Source organism: Eubalaena glacialis, chromosome 4, assembly GCF_028564815.1.
Source record: "Eubalaena glacialis isolate mEubGla1 chromosome 4, mEubGla1.1.hap2.+ XY, whole genome shotgun sequence".
In the NCBI taxonomy this organism is placed as follows: Eukaryota; Metazoa; Chordata; class Mammalia; order Artiodactyla; family Balaenidae; genus Eubalaena; species Eubalaena glacialis.
In genome coordinates this window covers 116,170,108-116,190,127 of record NC_083719.1, presented here as the reverse complement: position 1 = coordinate 116,190,127, position 20,020 = coordinate 116,170,108, and the positions used below count along the sequence as shown (strand labels likewise).

Below are 20,020 nucleotides of genomic sequence, written 5' to 3'. Positions count from 1 at the left end.
ATTGGGCCTTTGCAGCCACCGTCTCTAAGCTGGGTTTCCGGTCTCCTAGCAACAACATGTGGTGACTCTCAAGGAGCCCGAGCTGAGGTGAGTGCCCAGATGAGGGTCGGATTCGGAAGGAATCTGGGGGTGCAGCCCACAGGGGGTCAGGGATTCTGCTTTCCAACCGGGCCTGACGCTAAGCTTCCCGGGGGGGGGGGCGTGGGGTGGGGGGGCCCGGGCCGCTGAGCGGCGCAGAGGGTTGCAGACCTAGTCTCCTCCTGGGCCCCCAGGGTCCTAGGCTTTCGGCTTGCTCCTTGGTCTCTCCACCTCTATGAAAGTGCTTAGGAAAACCCACGGCAGGACTTAGACGCAGAGTAGAAATCGTATTATTGAGACGCTGCTTGTTGAAAAAGGTATGACAGTTTCCAGCTTTATAAATTAATAAAATCAAGCACCTGTTAATGCTGTTTAGTCACAATTACATTAAATTTGGGGTGGGGGGATGCCTGTCATTGCAGTTGATACCAGTCAAGAATCTCTTAAATTGTACCCTGAAAAGCCAGAATGGAGCTATCAATGCCCCCACCTCAGATCTATGTAGAAAAGACTCTGGCCATTATCAAACCAGATATTGTTGACAAAGAGGAGGAGATACAAGATATTATTCTCAGATCTGGATTCACCATTGTTCAGGTAACTTCTGGGCCGGATGATCATGTTTTTTTTCTCTCTAGTGAATTAGGCTTTTTCCTCCTTAGCTTTTAACTAAAATAGAATTTAAAATTCACTTATCTTAAGTAGAAGATATATTTGGAAACTCTTCTTAGGCATAGGGTTATATCCCTAAACTGTTATTTTAGATTACCTTATTTTTTTTTAATTAATTTATTTATTATTTATTATTTTTATTTTTGGCTGCGTTGGGTCTTCGTTGCTGCACCCGGGCTTTCTCTAGTTGCAGTGAGCAGGGGCTACTCTTCGTCGCGGTGCGTGGGCTTCTCATTGCGGTGGCTCCTCTTGTTGCAGAGCACGGGCTCTGGGCACGCAAGCTTCAGTAGTTGTGGCTTGTGGGCTCTAGAGCACAGGCTCAGTAGTTGTGGCGCACGGGCCCAGTTGCTCCGCGGCATGTGGGATCTTCCCCGACCAGGGCTCGAACCCTTGACCTCTGCCTTGGCAGGCGGATTCTTAACCACTGCGCCAGCAGGGAAGTCCAAGATTACCTTTGATTTTACCTTTTAAAAATGTTTATGTAAATGTGTCAGCCCATTTAGATCCTTAGTATTTAGCATGAAATTTAGGTTTATTCTTGTAAGTATAAAAGTTATATGTGATAATATTACAAAAGTTTTTTCACATTTCAAAAGGATATAAAATGAGAAGTAAAATTTCTTTTTCTTCCATCTCTCCTCTCCCAGCTCAAGTCCTAAACTCCAGAGAGAGGCAACCACTTAACACTTTCCTGTTCTTCCAGGATTTTTTTAATGCATTTACAAACATTTTTCCCCCATAAAGCAGGACAGTCCCCTTCCCTTGACCCCCTTTACAAAGTCCCTCAGATAGCATTCCAGATCATTACATCTGAATCTATCTCATTCTTCCTAACTTCTGTGTAATACTCTTCTGTAGAGATGAGCCACAGTCTATTTACTTGGTATTCTCTTGACTGTTGGGTGTTTTTTTTTTTTTTTTCTTTTTAATTAATTTATTTCTTTATTTTTGGCTGTGTTGGGTCTTAGTTTCTGTGCGAGGGCTTTCTCTAGTTGCGACAAGTGGGGGCCACTCTTCATCGCGGTGCGCGGGCCTCTCACTATCGTGGCCTCTCTTGTTGCGGAGCACAGGCTCCAGACGCGCAGGCTCAGTAGTTGTGGCTCACGGGCCTAGTTGCTCCGCGGCATGTGGGATCTTCCCAGACCAGGGCTCGAACCCGTGTCCCCTGCATTAGCAGGCAGATTCTCAACCACTGCGCCACCAGGGAAGCCCTGTTGGGTGTTTTTTTCGGTTGGTTTTATTTTATTTTTTCAGTTATTTACGAACGTTTAATGTTTTAAGCCTTATACTTGTTCTGCAGTTGGTAGTTTTGAAAATGAATATAGAGTGTTGTTAAACATTATCAAATTTTAAAAAATCAAGTAGAATGGAATTTTTTTAAAACATCTTTATTGGAGTATAATTGCTTTACAATGGTGTGTTAGTTTCTGCTTTATAACAAAGTGAATCAGCTATACATATACATATATCCCCATATCTCCTCCCTCTTGCATCTTCCTCCCATCCTCCCTATCCCACCCCTCTAGGTGGTCACAAAGCACCGAGCTGATCTCCCTGTGCTATGTGGCTGCTTCCCACTAGCTATCTATTTTACATTTGGTAGTGTATATATGTCCATGCCACTCTCTCACTTCGTCCCAGCTTACCCTTTCCCCTCCCCATGTCCTCAACTCCATTCTCTATGTCTGCATCTTTAGAATGGAATATTTTTAATCTTCCTTTTTTCTCTACCATCCTTATTTGAAATTTCAGTTTTTTATTCTCTAATAAATATACAGTGTCATATTGCCTATTGAATCTTTTTAAAAATAAAAAAAGGAGAAAACTTGGGCTTCCCTGGTGGCGCAGTGGCTAAGAATCCACCTGCCAATGCAGCGGACATGGGTTTGAGCCCTGGTCCGGGAAGATCCCACGTGCCGTGGAGCCACTAAACCCGTGCGACACAACTACTGAGCCTGCGCTCTAGAGCCCGCGAGCCCCAACTACTGAGCCCACGCGCCACGACTACTGAAGCCCGTGTGCCTCAGCTACTGAAGTCCGTGTGCCTAGAGCCCATGCCCCACAACAAAAGAAGCCACCGCAATGAGAAACCCATGCACTGCAACAAAGCGTAGCCCCTGCTCGCCGCAACTAGAGAAAGCCCGTGTGCAGCAACGAAGACCCAACACAGACAAAAATAAATAAATAAATAAATTTATTTTTAAAAAATAATAAAAAAAAAGTCTAGGTACCGTAAAGGAAAAGATAAAAGTATAAATATAAAAAACTTGCACATGGCCAAATAAACATAATAAGCAAAGTCAAAACACAAATGACAAACTTGGGAAGAAGATTTGTAATTCATATCACAAAGGCTAATCTCCCTAGTATATAAAAAGCTCCTAGAACAGGATAAAAATTCAGTTGAAAATGGGCAGTACATGTGGATGGTCACAGAAAAAGAAAAACAAATGCTTCTGAAACATAGGAAAAGATGCTCAATCTCTAAGCAGGAAAAAAGCAAATTAAAATGACACTGAGATACCATCTGGCAAGAATATAAAAGTAAATGACATAACCCCTATGGAAGGGGATCTGGCAATTATCTATCAGTATTACAGATGCATATACCCTTAAACCCAGCAGTACTCTTCTGGGAATCTCTCCTATAACCCATGTATTAATATGAAGTGACCTATATCTACGTTATTTTTTGCAGCATTATTTATTTACAAGCAAAAGATTGAAAACAACCCAGCATTAGAAGATTGGTTAAATTGACCCTGGCGATCCACCAAATTGAATACTGTGCAACTAATTATAAACCTCTCTGTGTCCTGTTATGGAAAAAAGCAAGATGCAGAACAATGTGTAGCTACTTTCCATGATAGAAAGAGAAAAAGTAATATATATTCATGTTTGCCGGTATTTGCAAAATGAAACTAGGAGATAAATAACCATTAAAAAATGGTTGCATATTGAGGGTGAGGAAGAACAGGCTGGGTTAGGACAGGGATGGGAATAAGATTTTTCATATAAACCTTTTTATATTGCTTTGAATTTTTTAGCCCTGTAAGTATATTACTCATTAATTTGAGGAAAAAAACAAAGTATACAAGTAATATAAATTTTCTAATTTGTCTTTTAAGTCCATATTTTGAAAAGAATTAGTGAAAAACTTAATAATTAAGGAGTTAATGATAACTATAAGTTAAAACTTAGTGTTAAAAAAAAAAACTTAGTGTTAATGCTAATATTTAACACTTTCCCTAGTCAGCAAGAAGTTTCAAACCAAAGAACGCCTTGGTATATTGTATGCTTCTTTTTTGTTTTAATTGTGATAAAATATACACAACATAAAATTTACCTTTTTAACCATTTTTAAGAGTACATTTCAGGGGCATTAAGTACCTTCACACTGTTGTGCAGCCATCACCACTATCCATCTCTAGAACTTTTTCATCATCTCAAACTGAAACTCTGCACCCATTAAACACTAACTCCCTGTTTAGCCCTCTCCCTACCCTTGGTAACCACTATTCTTTCTGAGAGACTTTCTGTCTCTATGACTTTGCTATTCCAGGTGTCTCATGTCAATGGAATCATTTGTCCTTTGTATTGTATGCTTTAAAAATAGGCTCTATTATAGGTGGGAGTTCGTTGAACTTGAGGCTTTCTTGTTCCATCTAGGAAAAACCTCCTAAAATATGATGTATTCTTTCAGTAGGTGGCAGTCTTTCCTGTGTTACAAACTAATGACTCCTCTTTGTGAAAATATTTTTTGTTGTTGTTGTTTATTTCTATTTATTTATTTATTTATTGGCCGTGGCTGTGGGATCTTAGTTCCCCTACCAGGGATTGAACCCATGCCCTTGGCAGTGAAAGCACAGACTCCTAACCACTGGACTGCCAGGGAATTCCCTCTTTGTGAAAATATTAATCTAAATTCCAAAAAATGTTTATCTGATCTAATTTTAAAGCAACTGATGGAATCACTGATTCAGTGTCAACTTTAGTTTAAGATGAGCCCTTAATTTTTTTTTTTTTTTTTTTTTTGCTTTAAACAACAAACATTTATTTCCCACAGTTCTGGAGGCTGGGAAGTCCAAGATCAAGCTGCCAGGAGATTCAGTGCCTGGTGAGGGCACTCCAGCTGATCTGCAGAAAGCTGTCTTCTCCTCGTACCTTTATGTGGCCAAGAGCAGAGAGAGATCATCTCTCTTTTTTTTTTTTTTTTTTTTTCACACACACTGTATTTTATTTTTACAAGAGATAAATAGACTGACACCAAGCATTGTACATGGATGACCACAACAAAAGCAACAATGATTGCAATTACCAAACATGAGACACACTCATAACTATGTCATAACATTGACATTCAGTCCAGTAATCCTCCACTGCAACAGCTCCTTTACTTTGCAGTGAAAATTGATTTGTATATTCTTTGCCTCTGAGTTCTTGTGGGATTTTTTCTTTTTTTAAATTCAACCAGAAAGTCACAAAAATTATACTCATCTTCATCAGTTCACTCAGTCCCATGTAATTAATTTTTTTTTTTCATCTTGATCTTTTGTTAGCACTTTTATGAGCTCATCAGTTTTTCATTAGAGTTCTGAAAATGCTTATTCATTCAGTTCAGCAGTACAGTCAGGTACCAGAAACCTGTACTTGTCAGAGTCTTTTCCATGAATTTCCTGAAGATGAAACCCTTTTATAGGAACATATTTGCAAAAGCATCAGAGTACACCCAGAACTGTCTGTAAATGACAAAAGACTTAAAAATGACCACGGTTAAAGATTTGATGAAAGTTCATAATAATGCAGTTGACAAGAAAATTAGTTATTTCTGAGGTATACATTTTAAAGTAATAACTAGGATTATGACTTATAACATTATACCAGAACATATAAGATTTTTAGAAATTTCATGTAATGTCTGAAACATTTATATTAACATATTTCCATACAAATAACCCAATGAAAGTTTAGTATTAGTTGTTTTGTTTGTTTGTTTATACTGCAGGTTCTTATTAGTCATCAATTTTATACACATCAGTGTATACATGTCAATCCCAATCGCCCAATTCAAGAGCCCTTAATTTTTAAAATTACGCTGCATTAGCTAGCATACCTGCAGAATATAGCTTTCCTTGCTTGTTAAGGGGTACATGGCAGATAAGGGCTTAACAATGCAGCAAAAAAAGCACTCAAATCAATATGCATAAGAATCACAAATACTGGCATATCTTAATTTTAAATAATAGAATCAAGGATTATGCTAAATCAGGCACTGTTATAACTTCTCAAATTTCTTCTATTTCTTGACTATATGAATTTTAATATGAGAATAGATGTCAGCACCTTTTTTTTTTTTTTTTTTACAGTACTGTAACTGATCCTTGACTAGTGAGAATGTTATGTTTGTCCAGTAGAGCCTGTTTATAGCATTGCTGACCTACCTAGTAAGCATCTCTACAAGATTCTTGCTCTGGGCAGTTTAGATCCCTCTCTACAAACCAAGCAATTTTATCAGGTTTCTGAAACTTGAAGACACATGATAGTTTTGGAAGGGACTTTAAGAGGTAGGTCACTTGGTAAAATTCACACTGTACTCTCAGGAAAATCTAACCCATTTTATTTTATTTATTTATTTAGTTAAATAAATATATATATTTATTTTTGGCTGCATTGGGTCTTCATTGCTGCGCTTGGGCTATTCTTTAGTTGCGGCGAGCAGGGGCTACTCTGTTGCAGTATGCGGGCTTCTCATTGCGGTGGCTTCTCTTGTTGCAGAGCATGGGCTCTAGGTGCATGGGCTTCAGTAGTTGTGGCACACAGGCTCAGTAGTTGTGGCTCATGGACTCTAGAGCACAGGCTCAGCTGTGGCTCCTGGGCTCTAGAGCGCAGGCTCAGTAGTTGTGGCACACGGGCTTAGTTGCTCCGCGGCATGTGGGATCTTCCCAGACCAGGGCTCGAACCCATGTCTCCTGCATCGGCAGGCAGATTCTTAACCACTGCGCCACCAGGGAAGCCCTCTAACCCATTTTAGAAAGATGGATATCTGCCTTAATCTTGGAGATTTTTAGCCTTCACCTAGTAATTTATCTCCATGTCTCATCATCCTTACTCCAGCGAGAAGTTTTCCTTGATGTCTACTTTGAATCCCTCTATTATATTTGGAGCCCTTTCCCTCATGATCTACCTTTAATGGATTTGATAAACAGTAGTAATGGAGTGATTTTTTAAAAAATGTACTCAAGGGACCTCCCTGGTGGCGCAGTGGTTAAGAATCCACCTGCCGATGCAGGGGACACAGGTTCGAGCCCTGGTCCGGGAAGATCCCACATGCCACGGAGCAACTAAGCCCGTGTGCCACAACTACTGAGCCCACATGCCACAACTCCTGTAGCCCACGTGCCTAGAGCCTGTGCTCCTCAACAAGAGAAGCCACCACAGTGAGAAGCCTGTGCATGGCGACCAAAAGTAGCCCCCTCTTGCCACAACTAGAGAAAAGCCCGCGCGCAGCAACGAAGACCCAACGCAGCCATAAATAAATAAATAAATAAATAAGATGTACTCAAATAGTTGCTCTTAGGGAAAATGTGATGCCTTCTAATTGGAAGAATGACTGACTCAGCTTCTATGGTTTTTAAAATTTAATAATTCATTCATATAGTTTCTCATTTGTGAACAAAATTAACATTTATTTGTCCCATACATTTCATATTCTTTCAAATTAACAAAGTTAATGCTAACTAACTATTCTTAAGATCATAGTGAATCAATATATTTAATGGCAGAACCAGAATAAAGAATATACAACTTTCTGAAAAACTGATGAGCTCATAAAAGTGCTAACAAAAGATCAAGATGAAAAAAAAAATTAATTACATGGGACTGAGTGAACTGATGAGGATGAGTATAATTTTTGTGACTTTCTGTTTGAATTTAAAAAAAGAAAAAATCCCACAAGGACTCAGAGGCAAAGAATATACAAATCAATTTTCACTGCAAAGTAAAGGAGCTGTTACAGTGGAGGATTACTGGACTGAATGTCAATATTATGACATAGTATGAGTGTGTTTCATGTTTGGTAATTGCAATCACTGTTGCTTTTGTTGTGGTCATCCATGTACAATGCTTGGTGTCAGTCTATTTATCTCTTGTAAAAATAAAATACAGTGTGTGTGGAAAAAAAGAAAAAAGAATATACAACTTTCATGTTCAAGTGAAAAACTTGTTTACTGCATCATTATACTGCGTACTATTTCTAAATACCATAATGAGACCAGGTTCCTGAAATATGTAGGAAAATTTCACAATGAATAGGAAAATATCACAAATAGGGAAAGATGAATTTGGAATATTCTAAAGTCAAATTTTGTTACTTTATACAAAGTATGTATTAACAAAATATTGATGATTGGCATGTTTTTACTTTAAGAAGGAGATATGATGAATTTGTCATTAACATACCATATGTTGAAAGAGGCTGCCCAACAGGAATAGTTTTTCTTAAGTAGGTTAAATAATTCTTATTTACAGCCTACATTTAACTTTCTTATCTTGACCTTTGTTCATAATACAAAAATAAATGTCAAATTTGTGGTCAGATTGGTACTAATTTCAAGTTATTAATGACTTCATGAGGTATTATTGAACTGTCAATAATGCTTTTGTTCATTTTGTTTCTCTTTTAGAGAAGAAAACTGCATCTCAGCCCTGAGCACTGTAGTAACTTTTATGTGGAACAGTATGGGAAAATGTTTTTCCCCAATTTAACAGCTTACATGAGTTCTGGACCACTTGTTGCCATGATATTAGCTAGACATAAAGCCATCTCTTACTGGAAAGAACTCTTGGGACCAAGTAATAGCTTAGTAGCTAAGGAGACACACCCAGACAGGTAACTTTCCAAGGGGAGAAATGGAATCCAACTATGAAAATGAAAAAAAAAAAAATCTGATTTCATTGTAATAGGAATTTCCTTTAATTTGAAAGTTTTCCTAAATAACCTGATTTTCTTCGGTGGTGGTGGAGGGCTGGGTGGGGGAGGTCCATTTTGTGTTTTAACTACTTAAATGTGTATTTTAATATCAAATACCACAAAAGGTCTCAGAGAATTTTGATTTATGGTTGACTAGCCTTATTTTTCTCTCATCCTTGAATTAAACTGCCACTGGTGTAGGATTTTTCATGGGAAAATTGGTATGGTATTTTATAGAATATTGGTAACACAGGACCAGAGACTCAGATTTTCAGCATTATCATTAATGTCTGGAAACCAGAGGGCATTGAGTTCTTGCACTTTGAAAATGCATTGCTTTTTCAGTTGTCACAAAACAACACCTCTTTTTCACCCAGATAACTCTTATTTTTCCAGTGTATCCCTCCTGCAGATTTAAATATACTTGACCCTCATGTGGATAGATTTATGCTTAAATTCAAAATAGATTAAAACCTCCATATGTGAGAAGTGGTGATGCTTCTGTAAAATTCCTAAATAGAATGCATATGTAAAAAGTAAAGAAAGTATGTCAGATTGGATGGTCATCATCTCTAACTTGCTTTTAGTCTAAGGGCAATTTATGGCACAGATGAGCTAAGGAATGCACTTCATGGAAGTAATGATTTTGCTGCAGCAGAAAGAGAAATGAGATTCATGTTTCCTGCAGGTGAGTTACAGATGAGTAATTAGTCAATTGTATCTACTTATTGTTTGCTTTCTCTTTTATTTTGGAGATGTAGCTGGGAAGGAAGATAACAGGGATTTTCTCCAGTATATTCTGTCATATTTTCAAGTTGTAGTTACTTAACTTGAAGCCAAGAGTAGAAAACACTTTTCTCAGAACTAAATTGTGACCTCTAGGGAATCTTTTGAGAAGAGTTTACTTTTTTTTCTTTCTTTTCTCTTGGGTTTTTCTTCTTCTGTGTTGTAATTCCTTTTAGTTATCCCTAAATGCATCAGTCAAATTTGTTACACTTGAAAAAAGAATCTTCTTTGGAAATTATGACTGATTTGCCATTTTCTCTAACAGTTTACTGTTTGTCTAACAAACACTCATGGTTTTATGAAATTAATAGTTCTCAGGCCCTTTTTTTGTTTCCAACCTGTTATGAAAGTTATAAACCTTGTATAAGTGGGTATAATAAGGAGCAGCACTGAGGTTTTTAGTTTATTTTCAATAATATTTTTAGAGCAGAAAGGAATTTTGGTGATTTTCAGTATTAAGAAAAGTCAAAGCATTGGGCAATTTTGAATTTTTTTTGGCATTTTTTTTTCTCTAAGTAATTTAGACCTGTTCCTCAGTATTTTCTGCTGAAGATTTATTCAAAGAAAACTGAAAATTGTCTTGGAGATTTAAAAGTTCGGATTTTTGAACAAAAACTGTTTTAAAGATATCTGTACACAAAAGGATTTGCCTACTACATACTTTATTTCTGTGACAGAAATTTCTGTCATATCCATCCCATTAAGATATCTTTTTCATTGGAACTGTTTATTGTGGAATATTTACACAAAAGTAGATAGCATAGTATAATAAACCCCTAATGAACCCATCACCCAGCTTCAACAATTTTGGTCAGTCTTTTTTTTTTTCTAATTGAAGTATAGTTGATTTAGTTCAGTCTTATTTCATCTATAACCCCTGCTCCTACTTTTCCTGCTTCCATATTATTTTGGAGCACATCTTAAACATGAGATGTTTTTTTAATGTGGTAGATCTTTAGATTTAGTCCTACTAGTGAATTAGACTTTTCCTCCTTAGCTTTTAACTAAAATAGAGTTAAAAGCTCATTTATCTTAAGTAGAAGATATTTTTGGAAGCACTTCTTACTCATAGGGTTATATCCCTAAACTGTTATTTTGGATTGCCTTTGATTTTACCCATTAATTAATCCTCTAGATACAGTTAGACATTTGAGAAGCAGCAGTTGTAGGATAAATATAAATGATTAATTACCTACTACCTTGCAGATCTCTTGCTATGAGAATGTGAAGTTCTTGAGAGAAAGTTCTCAGAGTTTATGATATGAGCTCCCTCTTGCTTAGCAGTCAGTCAGGAACTATATGCAAAACCCTATATGATGAAGAGTCACTAAAGCAAGTTACAAAGATATTCTAAAACATATTCCTAATCCTTGAAAAAGCTAGTGCTCTTCCCTCCCTTTTAATAGGGATGGCTGATTCAAAGCTTTGCTATATTCCATTCATTCAACAAATTTATTGAGTTAACTACCGTGTGCCAGAAATACAAAGATGAATAAGATGTCTCTGCTCTTTTCAAGAACACTATATTTTAAAAGTCTATAAAAATAAATATACAATGCAGTATATAAATTATGCCATGAAAAAGCTTTTTAAAGTACATTGAAAGTTTATCTATGTAAGAAACATGAAAGCACTTCTTAGTTTCTCATTAATTCATCCAGCCCTATTGTCGAAAAGCAGTTGGCCATATATGTAAGGATCTACTTCTAGATTCTCAATTCTGCTTCGTTGATCTTTATTGTCTATCCTTATGTCAGTACCATACAGTCTTAATTATTGTGGTTTCATAATAGGTTTTGAAATCAGGTTAGTGGAAGTCCTCCAACTTCCAAATAATAAGTGGTCAGAGACAAATAATAAATGGTCAGCAAAAACAGAGAAACAAACAATCCAAAAATGAAGTTAAGGAAACAGTTTTATTCACAGTAGCATCAAAAATAAGATATTTAATAATAAATTTAACAAAAGAAGTGAAATTCTTGTGCACTGAAAAGCACAAAATGTTGCTGAGAGAAATTCAAGAATATCTAAATAAATAGACATCCCTTGTTACTGGAAGAGTCAATATTGTCAAGATGGCAGTTCTCTCCAAATTGATTGATAAATTTAATACAATCCCTATCAAAGTCTATGAATGCTTTTATGTAGAAATTGACAAGCTGATTCTAAAATCTATGTGGAATTGCAAAGGATCTAGAAGAGCTAAAACAATTCTGAAAACAAAGAACAAAGTTGGAGGACTTCCACTAACCTGATTTCAAACTCTATTATGAAACCACAATAATTAAGGCAGTATGGTCCTGACATAAGGGTAGACATAAAGATCAGTGAAGCAGGGCTTCCCTGGTGGCGCAGTGGTTGAGAATCTGCCTGCTAATGCAGGGGACACGGGTTCGGGCCCTGGTCTGGGAGGATCCCACATGCCGCGGAGCAGCTGGGCCCGTGAGCCACAATTACTGAGCCTGCACATCTGGAGCCTGTGCCCTGCAACAAGAGAGGCCGTGATAGTGAGAGGCCCGCGCACCGCAATGAAGAGTGGCCCCCGCTTGCCACAACTAGAGAAAGCCCTCGCACAGAAACGAAGACCCAACACAGCCATAAATTAAAAAAAAAAAAAAAAAAGATCAGTGAAGCAGAATAGAGAATCTAGAATTAGATTCTACATTTATGTACAATTGATTTTTGATAAAAGTACCTAGACAATTTGATGGGGAGAGAGTGGTCTCTTCAACAAATGGTGCAGAGACAACTGGATATCCACATGCAAAAACAAACAAAACAACTTAGACCCTTGGTTCACACCACACACAAAATTTAAAACAACATGGATCATCGACCTAAACATAAGAGCTAAAAACATCTAGAAGAAAATATAGAAAATCTTCATTACCTTGAGTTGGACAAAGAGCTCTTACATATGACATCACAAGTATGATCTATAAAGGAAAATATTGATAAATTGGACTACATCAAAATTCAAAGCTTTTCTTCTTCAAAAGCCGTCATTAAGAGTATGAAAAGGGGACTTCCCTGGTGGCACAGTGGTTAAGAATCCACCTGCCAATGCAGGGGACATGGGTTCTATCCCTGGTCCAGGAAGATCCCACGTGCCATGGAGCAACTAACCCCGTGCACCACAACTACTGAGCCTGCACTCTGTAGCCCGTGAGCCACAAATACTGAGCCCACGTGCTGCAACTACTGAAGCCCACACGCCTAGAGCCCATGCTCCGCAACAAGAGAAGCCACTGCTGTGAGAAGCCCGTGCACTGCAGCGAAGAGTAGCCCCCTGCTCACCACAACTAAAGAAAGCCTGCGCGCGGCAACGAAGACCCAACGCAGCCAAAAATAAATAAATGAATTTATTTAAAAAAAAAAGTATGAAAAGATAACGACAGACTGCGAGAAAGTATTTGCAAATCATATATCGGGTAAAGCACTTGTATCCAGAATATGTAAAGAACTTTTACAATTCAATACTAAGACAAACAACTGAATTAAAAACTGGGCAAAAGAATTGAATAGGCATTTCACAAAAGAAGATGAATGGCTAATAAGCACATGAAAAAGTGCTCAACATAATTAATCATTGGGGAAATGCAAATTGAAACAATGAGATACCACCTGCATACCCACTAGAATGGCTATAATCAATGGCAAGGGTATAGACATACTGGCATTCTCCATACATTATTGTAAAATGGTACAGCCACTTTGGAAAACAGTTTGGTGATTTCTTAAAATGTTAAAACATCCACGTAACATGTAACTCCACTAGCAGTTCCACTCCTGGCAGCATCTACCCACACAAGAGAAATGAAAACATAACTCTACTTAAAAAACATATGTGAATATTCATGGTAGCATTATTTAATACAGCCCCAAACTGGAAACAATCCAACTGTTCACCAATGGATAAACAGCATTTAGTATAGCCATACAGCCATACAATGGGATACTACTCAGCAATTAAAAGGAACAGACTCCTGATACATGCTACAACATGGATGAACTTCAAAACATTATGCAAAGTAGAAGAATCCAGGCACAAAAGACCATATATTATATGATCCATTTGTCGGAAATGTCCACAAAAGATGTTTTTAGAAACAGAAAGAAGCTTAGTGGTTGCCAAGGGCTGGGGGTGGGAGTGGTAGTGGGGAATTGCAAATGAATACAAGGAAACATTTTTGGGATGATGGAAGTTTTCTAAAACTGGATTGCAGTGAGGACCACACAATTATAAGTTTATTAAATCAGTTGTATACTTCAGTGGGAGAATTTCATGATAAGGGAATTATACCTCAATAAAACTTAAAAAAATAAAATTATAAAAAATGAGGTTTCTGCTCCCATGGAGTTTAGTGTTCAAAAGATAGCCGTTAAACAATAATTATCTATATAATTGCATAGTTATTATCTAACAGTTGCATAGTTCTTGTGTGGTAAGTACTATACAGCAATTAGAGGGTATCATGAGAGACTGGTAACAAGACAGGCCCGACTGAGGAGTGACATTTTAGTTGAGATCCAAGGGATAAATAGTGGTTAACCAGAGAAAGGGAAGAACATTCTAGCAGAAGAACAGCAAGTGCTCAAGTGATGAGTAGGAAAGAATATGGCACATGGTACATATATAAACTGAAAGATGTGGAGGAAGACACACTAAGATGAGGTTGAAGAGGTAAATAGAGGTCACATAGTGTAGTCTCTGGGCCAATATATGGAATTCTGTCTTGAATATAAGTGCAGTAAGGAATCAATGAAGCGAGAAGCAAGAAGAACTACAATCATGCAGCCTGTGGAACAAAAACCACATTCACAGAAAGACAAGATGAAAAGGCAGAGGGCTATGTACCAGATGAAGAAACAAGATAAAACCCCAGAAAAGCAACTAAATGAAGTGGAGATAGGCAACCTTCCAGAAAAAGAATTCAGAATAATGATAGTGAAGATGATCCAGGACCTCAGAAAAAGAATGGAGGCAAATATCGAGAAGATGCAAGAAATGTTTAACAAAGACCTAGAAGAATTAAAGTACAAACAAACACAGATGAACAATACAATAACTGAAATGAAAACTACACTAGAAGGAATCAATAGCAGAATAACTGAGGCAGAAGAACGGATAAGTGACCTGGAAGGCAGAATGGTGGAATTCACTGCTGCGCAACAGAAGAAAGAAGAAAGAATGAAAAGAAATGAAGACAGCCTAAGAGACCTCTGGGACAACATTAAACACAACAACATTCGCATTATAGGGGTCCCAGAAGGAGAAGAGAGAAAGGTCCCGAGAAAATATTTGAAGACATTACAGTCGAAAACTTCCCTAACACGGGAAATAGCCACCCAAGTCCAGGAACCGCAGAGAGTCCCATACAGGGTAAACCCAAGGAGAAACACACCAAGACACGTAGTAATCAAATTGGCAAAAATTAAAGACAATGAAAAATTATTGAAAGCAAGGGAAAAACAACAAATAACATACACGGGAACTCCCATAAGGTTAACAACTGATTTCTCAGCAGAAACCCTACAAGCCAGAAGGGAGTGGCATGATATACTTAAAGTGATGAAAGGAAAGAACCTACAACCAAGATTACTCTACCCGGCAAGGATCTCATTTAGATTTGATGGAGAAATCAAAAGCTTTACAGACAAGCAAAAGCTAAGAGAATTCAGCATCACCAAACCAGCTCTACAACAAATGCTAAAGGAACTTCTCTAAGTGGGAAACACAAGAGAAGGAAAGGACCTACAAAAACAAACCCAAAACAATTAAGAAAATGGTAATAGGAACATACATATCGATAATTACCTTAAATGTGAATGGGTTAAATGCTCCAACCAAAAGACACAGGCTTGCTGAATGGATACAAAAACAAGACCCATATATATGCTGTCTACAGGAGACCCACTTCAGACCTAGGGACACATACAGACTGAAAGTGAGGGGATGGAAAGAGATATTCCATGCAAATGGAAATCAAAAGAAAGCTGGAGTAGCAATACTCATATCAGATAAAATAGACTTTAAAATAATGAATGTTACAAGAGACAAGGAAGGACACTATATAATGATCAAGGGATCAATCCAAGAAGTAGATATAACAATTATAAATATATATGCACCCAACATAGGAGCACCTCAATACATAAGGCAACTGCTAACAGCTATAAAAGAGGAAATCGACAGTAACACAATAATAGTGGGGGACTTTAACACCTCACTTACACCAATGGACAGATCAAACAGAAAATTAATAAGGAAACACAAGCTTTAAATGACACAATAGACCAGATAGATTTAATTGATATTTATAGGACATTCCATCCAAAAACAGCAGATTACAATTTCTTCTCAAGTGCACACGGAACATTCTCCAGGATAGATCACATCTTGGGTCACAAATCAAGCCTCAGCAAATTTAAGAAAACTGAAACCATATCAAGCATCTTTTCTGACCACAACGCTATCATATTAGAAATCAATTACAGGAAAAAAACGTAAAAAACACAAACATATGGAGACTAAACAATACGTTACTAAATAACCAAGAGTTCACTGAAGAAATCAAAGAGGAAATCAAAAAATACCTAGAGACAAATGATAATGAAAACACGACGATCCAAAACCTATGGGATGCAGCAAAAGCAGTTCTAAGAGGGAAGTTTATAGCTATACAAGCCTACCTCAAGAAACAAGAAACATCAAACATCTCAAATAAACAATCTAACCTTACACTTAAAGGAACTAGAGAAAGAAGAATAAACAAAACCCAAAGTTAGCAGAAGGAAAGAAATCATAAAGATCAGAGCAGAAATAAATGAAATAGAAACAAAGAAAACAATAGCAAACATCAATAAAACTAAAAGCTGGTTCTTTGAGAAGATAAAATTGATAAACCATTAGCCAGACTCATCAAGAAAAAGAGGGAGAGGACTCAAATCATTAAAATTCGAAATGAAGAAGGAGAAGTTACAACAGACACCACAGAAATACAAAGCATCCTAAGAGACTACTACAAGCAACTCTATGTCAATAAAATGGACAACCTGGAAGAAATGGACAAATTCTTAGAAAGGTATAACCTTCCAAGACTGAACCAGGAAGAAATAGAAAATATGAACAGACCAATCACAAGTAATGAAATTGAAACTGTGATTAAAAATCTTCCAACAAACAAAAGTCCAGGACCAGATGGCTTCACAGGTGAATTCTATCAAACATTTAGAGAAGAGCTAACACCCATCCTTCTCAAACTCTTCCAAAAAATTGCAGAGGAAGGAACACTCCAAAACTCATTCTATGAGGCCACCATCACCCTGATACCAAAACCAGACAAAGATACTACAAAAAAAGAAAATTACAGACCAATATCACTGATGAATATAGATGCAAAAATCCTCAACAAAATACTAGCAAACAGAATCCAACAACTCATTAAAAGAACCATACACCATGATCAAGTGGGATTTATCTCAGGGATGCAAGGATTCTTCAATATACGCAAATCAATCAATGTGATACACCGTATTAACAAATTGAAGAAATACCATATGATCATCTCAATAGATGCAGAAAAAGCTTTTGACAAAATTCAACACCCATTTATGATAAAAACTCTCCAGAAAGTGGGCATAGAGGGAACCCACCTCAACATAATAAAGGCCATATACGACAAACCCACAGCAAACATCATTCTCAATGCTGAAAAACTGAAAGCATTTCCTCTAAGATCAGGAAGAAGACAAGGATGTCCATTGTCACCACTATTATTCAACATAGTGTTGGAAGTTCTAGCCACAGCTATCAGAGAAGAAAAAGAAATAAAAGGAAAACAAATTGGAAAAGAAGAAGTAAAACAGATGACATGATACTATACAAAGAGAATCCTAGAGATGACACCAGAAAACTACTAGAGCTGATCAATGAATTAGGTAAAGTTGTAGGATACAAAATTAATGCACAGAAATCTCTTGCAGTCCTATACACTAATGTTAAAAAATCTGAAAAAGAAATTAAGGAAGCACTCCCATTTACCATTGCAACAAAAAGGATAAAATACCTAGGAATAAACCTACCTAGGGAGACAAAAGACCTGTATGCAGAAAACTATAAGACACTGATGAAAGAGGTTAAAGATGATACCAACAGTTGGAGAGATATACCATGTTGGATTGGAAGAATCAATATTGTGAAAATGACTATACTACCCAAAGCAATCTGCAGATTCAATGCAATCCCTATCAAATTACCAATGGCATTTTTTACAGAACTAGAACAAAAAATCTTAAAATTTATGTGGAGACACAAAAGACCCCGAATAGCCAAAGCTGTCTTGAGGGAAAAAAATGGAGCTGGAGGAATCAGACTCCCTGACTTCAGACTATACTACAAAGCTACAGTAATCAAGACAATATGGTACTGGCACAAAAACAGAAATATAGATCAATGGAACAGGATAGAAAGCGCAGAGACAAACCCACGCACTTATGGTCAACTAATCTATGACAAAGGAGGCAAGGATATACAATGGAGAAAAGACAGTCTCTTCACTAAGTGGTGTTGGGAAAACTGGACAGCTACATGTAAAAGAATGAAATTAGAACACTCCCTAACACCATACACAAAAATAAACTCAAAGTGGATTAGAGGCCTAAATGTAAGACTGGACACTATAAAACTCTTAGAGGAAAACGTAGGAAGAACACTCTTTGACAGAAATCACAGCAAGATCTTTTTTGATCCACCTCCTAGAGTAATGGAAATAAAACCAAAAATAAACAAATGAGACCTAATGAAACTTCAAAGCTTTTGCACAACAAAGGAAACTACAAACAAGACGAAAAGACAACCCTCAGAATGGGAGAAAATATTTGCAAACGAATCAATGGACAAAGGATTAATCTCCAAAATACATAAACAGCTCATGCAGCTCAATATTAAAAAAACAACAACCCAGTCCAAAAATGGGCAGAAGACCTAAATAGACATTTCTCCAAAGAAGACATACAGATGGCCAAGAAGCACATGAAGAGCTGCTCAACATCACTAGTTATTAGAGAAATGCAAATCAAAACTACAATGAGGTATCACCTCACACCAGTTAGAATGGGCATCATCAGAAAATCTACAAACAACAAATGCTGGAGAGGGTGTGGAGAAAAGGGAACCCTCTTGCACTGTTGGTGGGAATGTAAATTGATACAGCCACTATGGAGAACAGTATGGAGGTTCCTTAAAAAAATAAAAATAGAATTACCATATGACTCAGCAATCCCACTACTGGGCATATACCCAGAGAAAACCGTAATTCAAAAAGACACATGCACCCCAATGTTCACTGCAGCACTATTTACAATAGCTAGGTCATGGAAGCAACCTAAATGCCCATTCACAGATGAATGGATAAAGAAGATGTGGTACATATATACAATGGAATATTACTCAGCCATAAAAAGGAACGAATTTGAGTCATTTGTTGAGACGTGGATGGATCTAGAGACTGTCATACAGAGTGAAGTAAGTCAGAAAGAGAAAAACAAATATCGTATATTAATACATATATGTGGAACCTAGAAAAATGGTACAGATGAACCGGTTTGCAGGGCAGAAATTGAGACACAGATGTAGAGAAGAAATGTATGGGCACCAAGGGGGAAAGTGGCGGGGGAGGTGGTGTGATGAATTGGGCGATTGGGATTGACATGTATACACTACTATGTATAAAATGGATACCTAATAAGAACCTGCTGTATAAAAAAAAAACTGAGAAAAAAAAGGAATCAGTGAAACATTTTAAGGATGAAAGTGACTTAATCAGATTTTCATTTTTATTTTTTAATTTAATTTATTTTTATTTTTATTTTTTTCAGATTTTCATTTTTAAAATAATATAAAAGGACCTGGGGCCAGTGAACATGATAAACATGGTCTTAACATGGTCTTACAGAGTAAAAGAGACAGATGACAAATATTTATATAATCAAAATAAAACAAAATTATTACAGTAATCAGTGTAATAAAGGGTACTATCATGAGACTAATAGGAAGGGAACCTGTTACCCAATACCTGTGAGACTTCTCCCAGCTCTTCATGGCATCCTGGCAAATGACTCCCATTGTTAGTCTTTGTCTCACTGAGACTGAGCCTATACACATATACATACAGTCATACAGAAATTATGTGCCAGATTTTTGACTGCACAAAGGGTCAGTGCCCCTAACCCCTACTCTCAAGAGTCAACTGAGCCTATACACATATACATACAGTCATACAGAAATTATCCCACCTTCCTTTGCCTTGGGCCAATGAGGATTTAGATCTGAACACATGAGACTAGTAGCTTTGCTTTCTTATCTTTATCAGAAGTAGCACATTGGGACTTCCTTCATGGCACAGTGGTTAAGAATCTGCCTGCCAATGCAGGGGACATGGGTTCAAGCCCTGGTCTGGGAAGATCCCACATGCCATGGAGCAACTAAGCCTGTGAGCCACAACTACTGAGCCT

At 37.2% G+C, this 20,020-nt stretch overlaps 1 protein-coding gene across 1 annotated transcript in view; it reads left to right on the top strand.

Annotated features, from left to right (window-relative positions):
* Window positions 1–57: 57 nt before the first annotated feature.
* NME5 (NME/NM23 family member 5) overlaps window positions 58–20,020 on the top strand; it is a 45,288-nt gene continuing 25,325 nt past the window's right edge. The window contains exons 1-4 of the mRNA XM_061188224.1: window positions 58–87; window positions 501–675; window positions 8,433–8,638; window positions 9,307–9,407. Coding sequence (XP_061044207.1) covers window positions 547–675; window positions 8,433–8,638; window positions 9,307–9,407 — 436 coding nt within the window. The 5' untranslated portion in view covers window positions 58–87; window positions 501–546. The remainder of the gene's footprint in view (window positions 88–500; window positions 676–8,432; window positions 8,639–9,306; window positions 9,408–20,020) is intronic.